The sequence below is a fragment of the Sinocyclocheilus rhinocerous genome, unplaced genomic scaffold (genome assembly GCF_001515625.1).
Source record: "Sinocyclocheilus rhinocerous isolate Xijiao unplaced genomic scaffold, SAMN03320098_v1.1 scaffold2666, whole genome shotgun sequence".
In the NCBI taxonomy this organism is placed as follows: Eukaryota; Metazoa; Chordata; class Actinopteri; order Cypriniformes; family Cyprinidae; genus Sinocyclocheilus; species Sinocyclocheilus rhinocerous.
Genome location: NW_015641019.1, coordinates 466,211 through 475,821, shown reverse-complemented (window position 1 = coordinate 475,821; position 9,611 = coordinate 466,211). Strand labels below are relative to the sequence as shown.

At 36.9% G+C, this 9,611-nt stretch overlaps 2 protein-coding genes across 3 annotated transcripts in view; both read right to left on the bottom strand.

The window, feature by feature from the left end:
* The window catches only part of LOC107753908 (mitogen-activated protein kinase kinase kinase MLT-like), a 17,713-nt gene extending 14,014 nt beyond the window's left edge, over positions 1-3,699 (bottom strand). The window contains exon 1 of the mRNA XM_016570180.1: positions 3,509-3,699. Within this exon, the coding sequence (XP_016425666.1) occupies positions 3,509-3,579 (71 nt within the window). The 5' untranslated portion in view covers positions 3,580-3,699. The remainder of the gene's footprint in view (positions 1-3,508) is intronic.
* A 1,954-nt stretch (positions 3,700-5,653) lies between these two features.
* The window catches only part of LOC107753902 (rap guanine nucleotide exchange factor 4-like), a 24,015-nt gene continuing 20,057 nt past the window's right edge, over positions 5,654-9,611 (bottom strand). For both annotated transcript variants that reach the window (XM_016570177.1, XM_016570176.1), the window contains exons 20-27: positions 8,621-8,746; positions 8,329-8,507; positions 8,109-8,199; positions 7,600-7,650; positions 7,412-7,499; positions 7,254-7,318; positions 7,048-7,102; positions 5,654-6,059 (exon numbers count right to left, since the gene is read on the bottom strand). In XM_016570177.1, the coding sequence (XP_016425663.1) occupies positions 5,932-6,059; positions 7,048-7,102; positions 7,254-7,318; positions 7,412-7,499; positions 7,600-7,650; positions 8,109-8,199; positions 8,329-8,507; positions 8,621-8,746 (783 nt within the window). In that variant the 3' untranslated portion in view covers positions 5,654-5,931. The remainder of the gene's footprint in view (positions 6,060-7,047; positions 7,103-7,253; positions 7,319-7,411; positions 7,500-7,599; positions 7,651-8,108; positions 8,200-8,328; positions 8,508-8,620; positions 8,747-9,611) is intronic.

The window sequence follows — 9,611 nt, the reverse complement described above, 5'->3', positions numbered from 1 at the left end:
TATCGCAGGCTTTGCGATTAGGAAATCGCAACGTCTCAAATCGCGAATTCGATTCGATTTCGATTAATCGCACAGCCCTAGTCTTAAGTGAATGTTAGAGGCAGAGTAAGTGATTTCTGGTAGCCAATGTTTATATTTGAAATCACCAAAACAAACACGCCTCTACCCCAAAAGGGTCTTGCCCCTATTTTGATAGCTCCGCCCCACATATACGTACGCAACCCAGGCAACGATTAGTTCTGTGAAACAAAGCAAAACCAATGTTACACCGTGTCTACGGACGTGATCGGCGCGGCGCAACAAATCCCCGACAGAAAACTGCTGCCGGGTTCTATTTATGACGTGCTGACACAAATTTCAAATGGTTTTCAACGGTCGTTTGATGACGTTCCAGTGTAGGCAGACTTTAGCTGTTGTATTTTTGTGTTACTCAAATGTTACTCACCTATTGAGAAGAAACAAAGCAACCTCGGCGTCCGATCGCAGGCCTTCCGCTCCTTGAGTTCTCTCCAGCGCTGGAAAGCTGATCCGATATTTACACGGGTCCTACTTCTTGCCTTATCGTTCCGCAGACGTTTTCCTCTTTTGTTTTTTATCCGCCATCTCTATCTTTCTGTCGCTCGGCTCGGCTAATGTCCGTCCCATGCACTGAACGCGCTCTCCTCCACATCACGAGTAGACACGCCCCTTATTGCTGATTGGCTACAAGTTTGTTTTGCGATTCGGCCCGAATCAGTTTTCTAAAGTGTTTTTGAAAAATCACTTACTCTGCCTTTAATGTCCCCGACAACCTCTGCCTTTTTGAAAACAAGTAAAAGCTTATAAAAATCAAAAGTCGGGTATTACTGTTGTATTTTAATGTTGTAGAATATAAAACGTGAAAATATCCTGAGCTTTTGTTAACCACAAACTTTATTTCAGGCATTTAACCACCCAATGACCCATTGATAAAATCAACCCATTGACTTCGGAATGATGGAACCAGAAGTGTAAAACTGATAACTTGTTTCCAAGCTTTAGGGCTCATTCCTGCAGCACTCTGTTATGTAGAAAGATTTGAAACATCTCTAAAGCAGAATGCTACACAGTCATGCATAGAAACCTGCTGTAAGAATGATGAATTACGATGGTTCCTATGCAATCAGAGCATGAGAGGAGTTGTGTTGAGCGGAGGTCTGTGTGAAATGTCTGCTCCCTGCGTGTGATTTACAGTGTGATCCTTTACCATGTTCACATAACTGCAGAACAACTTGCCATGTATTTGCCTTCGGTCTTCTCTGCTACATCTGTAATTGGACTCCTGCCACTTTTGTCTACACTAAACCTCAGTCTTATTTTACAGGCATTATGAAAACACAGTCATAGACAAAAGTGAGAGAGGGGGGTAAACAACAACTATAAAGTTTTGGATTGCTGTTCAAATAGAGATTAGAAATTTCTGTTTACACAAAATAGTAAAAAAAACAGCTTTTAAATATACAGCAGGAGAGATCATAATACTTAGGGAAAACGTAACCATCTGTTTTTAATTATGAACTAATTATGGTTTATTGAACTGGGCGCAGAGGAATAAACAAAGTTCAGCACTGATATGACTGTACACTTGTTAAAGTGCTTGTTTGCGCTTACAGCCGGAGCCATGAAGAACTCGTCAATAAGCCGGATATTTATAACCTGTCTCTTGCTTGTCCAGAACGTGTTGTCACAATGTTGGAGTTGGCCTGATTATTTTTCCATGATTTCCCAGGTCTCTATTATATTCCGATATGGCTGGAGGCCCCGCACGGGGTTCTGTACACTGCCTCAAAAGAGCCCACCCTTATGTCTCTAGCATTTTCTGCCACCTAGATATGGCTGAGGTCATGAGGGCTTTAGAGTTCAAACATTCCAATCAATGGAAGTCTGTGGGACTTCTTCACTGTTTCATAGTTTGCCAAGCAAAAGATGTAAGTATGATTGCTTGTGTGCATGATATATATATACTAAAAAAATATGGTGTAGGCTTGTAGGATTTACTTCAAAACAGAAAATGTAATGAAATTTCACAATTAATTGTGAAATGGCAAGTACACACATTGAATTAAACAAGATATTTTGAATTAGAAAGATATCGTTTTTTGTAAAAATTTACTCCAGTAATCTTTATTTACAACTCAGAAAAATCTTTTTCTATCAACAAAAATTGTTAAAAATAAACTATGATCAAAAATGTTCTTTATAACACCATTAAGGTTCACCAATAAGTTTTACTTTCAAATCATGGTTCTTTATGGAATTTTATAAAAAGGGTTCAGGACCAAAAAGGGTTCATTGTCACAAACCGAAGAACACTAAACTGGAACTGTTCAGAAAAAACATTAAGTGTGTATTAGCTTTATACAATTTACTTAAAAGTCCTTCCGTGTGACAAATGTATTTTTATTCTAATATATTTTTTTTTTTTTTTTTTTCCCCCTCGTCTCTCAATGAGACAGATGAAAATGCATGTACAAGAATTAGAAAAATGTTGTTATAAATGAAGTATAACTAACTCACACTGCAGGACATTGCTGTTACTGCTTGACATCAACTAACCATACTGTCATGTCAACTAACCATTAAGTGTGACGCAACTGGTCGCAACAAACACAAGTTGAGTTTGCCAGTATTTCCAAATCCAAGAGTGCACTTTTGAGTACTTCACTTTCAGCCCAGGCTCATGTTAGCTTTCACCTCTAATGTAGTAAACGCTGATGCTGTTGTAGTTGGTGTTAATGGGGTCTGGTTTCTTATACATTACTAGCACATGCGTCACTCTTCCCTCAAATCTATGACCTCACTTCAGATTGACTTCCCTGGTTTAGAGTGACCAACCTATGTCCCGTACACAGTCTATCCCATAAAGAGCGCTCAGTCTCTAAAAACAACCCGCATATCATCACTGGGGCCCGTTGGCTGTGATATCAGGGGCCAACAGGAGGCAATTGTGTCACACGTTCAACTATACTTAACCAGAAACAGCTCATTCATACCTCTGACTTGATTCATTGCCAAAAAACACCCTAACATATCTATCATTGCTAATTGTGTAAATAAACAGCAAATAGGAGGCCATAGGAAATATTACGTTTTAAGTTAAATCATTCATTTGTAGTATTTCCACATCACGTGTCCATATATGTGCACAATGTTCTTTGTAAAGGAATTTGTAAACATTGTTGTTCTTTATGGTTTGTTAATATTTTTAAGTCCCCTCCATTTCAGGTTAAAAACTTTGGAAGAGTTTGGAATACTTCAGAATACTTTTGGACAACGTGTAGTACTTTTTTTTGGAATACTTATGAAGATTCTGTAACGCAAAAACATAAATGACAAACATTATGTCTCACTCTCCTGAAGTCGCCAAGCACAAGATCAGCTGCAGAGTTAAAACTCATCCCACGCAATGATATAGCAAATAATGTTACTATTAACACATACATAGCATAATGTGTGTTCTGATTAACATTTAAAAATCATGGTTTCCTACCTGTTAGTCGTGTTTTCCGTGCGGTCCGGTGAAACGCGTTTGCCTGTCGCTCTCTGAACAATCCCAGTCATAAGATAATATGCGGAGCCTCATTGTCTCGTGTTACCGCACTTCCATAAGAGGACACTCGCTTGGGACCGCCGGACAAATTATGAATCCTACTACGGTAAAGGCTTGGTTTATGAATATTAATTACGACAAACAGACGTTAAGCGGTAACCAAACGAGAGCGTTCTATACGTCACCTAATTAATATTCATGATTCAAACCCCTGCGCCAAGATAAGATTCGTTTATTCGTCAGATTAGCGCCCACCTATTAGCGGCAACGTTTCAGCCAATGAGCTAGACGTAGTGCTACGTAATTAATATTCATTAGCCAAGCATTCGGCGTAATAGAATAAATCGATCCTTGAGCACAGATTACGATGTTACAAATTTAAGGACAATGACAATAGCGCCTCTACACGGATACAGACAGGCAATGAAAGGGTTTAAAAAGTAAGTAAATAGATAAATACATTTTTGTTACTACTTATATTCATTAAATAATTAAACACTAAATGTATCAGTTTATGTACATTCAGAGAGTTAGAAATGTATTGAAAAATAATATAAAATAATACATATTTATGACGCATATTTACATGCACATAAGTATCATCTAAGCCTTGAAAATGTTTAAATACTGCATTGAAATCTCATTTATTTATCTGTACTTACCAGTTGCAATACTGTATTGGATGTTTCGTATGGTATTAATATATATATATATTTTGTATTGTACTGTTTATTGCAAACAGTAATGCATTCTTGTATACAAGCACACAGCTAGTGCATACTTGTACATTTGCACATTGATTCATGTATGTCTGTATATATATCCAGTTCAGTCTTACTGCAATAAAGAGTCTATTCAATTTATCATTTCAATATAATATTTGAATATTGTTCAGTTAGGCGTAAAATATAAAAGCATTAGTTTACCCAAAAATGAAAGTAACTCATTTACCTCTTTTTGTGTTCCTCTTATGAAATACATTTATACAGGTTTTGAAACATATGAGTGTGAGTAAATGACAGGATTTTCATTTGGGGTAAACCAAGCCTTTATTGTCCCAGAGAACAAATAAGAGCAAAACAGAGCAGAGACAGAAGACATAAAGGCAATAAAACAGAGGAACAAGAGGAAAACACTTGTTTGGAGTGAAAAGTCCAATCACACCAAATGTTCAATGATACATTTATTTAGATTATACTATGTACAAGGTAGGCATAGACATTTTCCTAAAAGAAAATAAGTGCCCTACACACACAGCGTCTCACTTTCCAAAAGGCAGGATGAGAACAAACAAAGGCCTTCTCAGACTGATTATGATAACTTAGCAAAATGGGTCCGACCCAAAAATATACAAATAAAACTCAATGTACAAAATGACATCAATAATGCTACAGGCTATGGCGAGAGGTAAGTTACTAGCACACAATTTAACCAGTGGTAAAAAAAAGTCCTTGAGCCAGAATACTTTCATTTATATGACTTAAAACAACATACCACAAGACATTGAGGCCTGGAAGGTTTTACGGAGACCAATAATTCATTTTCTGTGGCTGGCAAATGATCATAGTCTCACTGTTATTTGTATGCATGATATGTAGCTTGCACTAAACTCTTATTTTTACGATTGTTCTGAATGTTTCATAGGATCATAGAAATGCAGGCTTGAGCACAGGCAGCAGGTTTACACTGTTGTATCATGGGAATGAACTAGAGCCTCACATGACAGATGAATACTTTTACCAAGTGCATTCTGCTTACACGCACACACACACACACACACACAGGTTTGTTTTTGTGAAAAGTGGGGACATCCCATAGGCGTTATGGTTTTTCTACTGTACAGACCGTATATTCTATTGCCCTACACCAACCCTACCCCTAAACCTACCCCTCACAGGAAACTTTGTGCTATTTCAGATTTTCAATACACTCCATTCTGTGTGATTTATATGCGTTAAAGAAAGTGGGGACATGGGGTAATGTCCTGAAAAGTCACCTTCTCCTTGTAATACCTATGTTATACCCTTGTCATTACACAAATGTATGTCCTCATTTGTCACAAAAACACGCACACACACACACACACAAACACACACACACACACTGTCAACCAAGGTAGCTTTTATGACTAAAGGCATTAACATGCAACTCACACACACGCACACAAACAATCATACATATGAGAATGCATCTTGCACATGTAGTTCAGTTGGCAGTGATAGCACATACAGTCAGCATTCAGCTTCTCTAGCAGCTGATAGATGTGAAATTGAGTTGTAGTGTTGTAAACTGGATATACAGTGGTTGTATTTCAAAGAGAAAGAGAGAGGGAAAAGCAAGAGAAAAAGTCTGAGCATTGGTTTTTAGCTCCGCCTCGGCTCCAGTCTGAAGGACAGCTGGGATAAGGTTCTCTGGTTGTCAATCACATTCAATTGACGCACGTAATTCCTCACTTCCTGTGGGTTCTTGCTAGCCGGAGACACCTCAGCATCTGATGGAGGTGGGAACAGTGTTAAAACAACCAGTGCTTCCAGTACCAGTTCACTGTGTGGAATATTGTAAACCACAATGAAATGTGCTTGACTTGACCTTTTACAAATGAACCTGTTGTGATTAAAGCTGCTATTTTTTTCTCTTTAATAATTATTTGAACGGACTGGGTATACAAAATTACACAATACTGAATACTAAATAACCCTTTTTTATTTTCTAGATGACACCAATTGCAGAAAACTGAGTGAAAACTGTGTCCCTGCATGGCATATCTCATGCTGTATAATTACATTTTAATCAAATAGTTTTGTTTCTTTTCTATTTATGTTATTAGTAATGTTCATTAGGAGATTTATGTTACATTTCATATTATTTAGGTAATGTTTATTGCATTATTTTAGTGGCATGTGTGTTACCCTGATGGCGCTTTGTTTTTGTGTCTATGCATCATTTATATGAGTATTGGTTATGTTTTATGGACAAACCAATCACGATGAACTAGTTCATCACATGGCTTTTTTTTTAGTGCACCTGTTTTATTATGGTATTTATCAGTACATTTTAAGGTAAAAAGCAGATTTTGGTATAAAACATTATATCAATTAATGAAATATACAGTTATAATTTGTAAAATATACAGGTTACCAGTACGCCATTTTTGCCTAGAAACACTGTCACAAAATTTTGAATTTCTGGCAGCCACAGCTGCCAGTTTTTTTACTATAAATTTTATGAGATTTTATTTACAATATTTTTTATACATACATTTAGACATTTTTACAATTGATGTGATTTAAAGCCCATTCATGCTCTTTTACCTCTAGACATGGCCAGTTATGTTTTCCTGATTATCTAACCTCAGATTGTTATGAATATGATATGACTGACTGAACTTTGGGATGTAGCTTTTTTAACTAGGCAGCACAAACGGGCAGATCATGAGAAATTAATTAGGGACGCAAAGAATTAGAGTGTAGATGACTCACTGAACAGCTGGCTCCTGCAGTGCCTCACCGCCCGGATTGTGTTAGCGATCAGCCGCTGAGGAGAGAATAAAGTGTAAATATATATGTTCTAGCCGGTAAGATAGTGGTGCAGATAAGTCACAGATTCAGTGTTGTTATCGATAACTCAAACAATTAAAAATCATTTCCATTAATTGAAATACAGCTGAAATAAAATATATACTCACCATCTTCTCAAAGTTCACCAGTCCATCAATAAAAGTTTTATTCCCCTCATGAGTGAATGTCATGTCTGAAATAGAAGAAATATTTCATGCTGTAGAAAAGAACTTTGTGACAACCAGTACTTAATATTAAGAATATTGGGGCTAGGCCCCGCCCACACCTTTAATGAGGAGGGGCATAAAGGGAATGATTGGCGGCTCCATCTTAGCCACAGTGAGGCGGTATGCACGGTGATTCCTGGATGGATCCTGACAGCAACACATAAATCAATGAGCAATGAGTTTCAATCACAAAATAATAACTTTATAGAAAGAGAGCTAGAATTTAAAAAGTTTGAAATAGACTCACTAGTAAACTCTCAAACTCTGCGTAGAACTTCTTGAATTTACTAGGCAGTTTCTAAAAAAAAAAAGAAAAAATAATATGCATGTGCCCATATTATTAACATATGCATATTTATTTCATCTATTTAAAAATTGCAATGACTTGAATAAACCTTTTGTATGGTTTATGTTAAACCCATTAAAGTCCAAATTGTCTTGATAGTTTAATAAAAATCTTAAAAAAAAAATATTGAAATTAAAAACAAAAACAAAAACATTTAGTGCCATATTATTTCATTATTTTTATGCAGACATGTCAAGTCTTCTAAAAATCTGCTAATTTGACCTTTTTATGCAATTTTTTGACATACTGCACTTGACATTTTTATTAAGGATTTTAAAGATTTAGTTTAAAATGGTTTTAAACACTTTTCCGAAAATAAAACCAACATGAAAACAAAGACTATATTTCTAAAAATATGGCACATGTTTTAAAACAGACTTATTATATATTAGTTGTGATATGGCACTGACCTCCCATGTCTGGCTGAGTCTGCTGACGGCTGGGTTGCACATGCCCATAATAATGGCGAAGAAAGAGTTTAGATTCTTAAACTCTCTACAGCTGAGGGAATAAATGCACAGCACACATATATCAAGTGCTTATCAATTCAATATAACACACAATGCATCGAATCCAGTGCAAATTCATGTGAGTTCTGGTGAATTTATATATGTGTGCTGGAGAACTCACTGGGCGGCAATCTTGATGAACTTCTTGAGTAGCTGTACCCGTTTGCTGAGCGTCCCGCACAGACAGACCTCTGTGACCACCCACAGCTGCACTTGATTAAAGCGCTTCAGAAACAGCTCCAGATTTGGTGTAGAGCGTCTGTACGCCTGCCGTCCAAACGTATGATAGACCAGCTCATACTGCACACACACACACACACACACACACACACACAGTCAAACACTTTTTGTAGGTTAAAAATGTCAGTTGTGTGTGTGTGTGTGTGTGTGTATCACTGTATGTGCATCTTTACCTCATGTACACAGCTGAAAAGCTCCCAATCATATTGGGTCATCTGGAAGGCCAGATCTTTAGAGCTCATCAGCTCAAAACTGGACATAGAGCCAGTGGAGGGACCTTCCTGCTCTGCAAGCGGATTCTACACACATATACACAGTCATTACTAAATACACACAAATACAAACCCCACAAATATTCACATATCCAGTTTCAACAAAAATATTTTTACACTTAATAATAATTTAGATGTTTTTGAAAGGTCTTTTATGCTCACCAAATCTAGTTCGAGTTCACAACGAAAAAAATTTGCTGAAAATGTACTCACCCTCTGGTCATCCAAGTTTTAGAAGAGTATGTTTCTTCATCAGGACCTTTTTCCGATGAAGAAACTTATCAAGAAATGTAGCCTTAGATCACTTGCTCACCAGTGGATCCTCTGCAGTGAATGGGTGCCGTCAGAATGAGAGTTCAAACAGCTGATAAAAACATCACAATAATCCACAAGTAATCCAGACAACTCCAGTCCATCAATTAATTCTTGTGAAGTGAAAAGCTGTGTGTTTATAGGAAACAAATCCATCATTAGGATGTGTTTAACTTTAAACCACTGCTTCCGGCTAAAATACAAGTACTCTAACCATAATAATGTTTCCTCCAGTGAAAAAGTCGTCTCATCTGAATCGGGAGAGAAATATGCACAGATAAAGCACTGTTTACAAGCAAAAACAATCCAAAACAGTTCTAAACAAATATGGAGGTGGATTTTGTGTTATTTTGTGTTACTGTTATTATGGACTCATATTTTGTCCAGAATTGACCGTTTAAAGTTTAAAGTTTAAAGTTTAAAAATGCCTTAATGATGTGTTTGTTTCTTACAAACACACAGCTTTTCGTTTCACAAGATGTTAATTGATGGACTGGCGTGGTGTGGATTACTTGTGGATTATTGCAAAGACTACAGAATACCCAAGACGTGTCACTCGTATAGTTTTGAATGGGGAAAA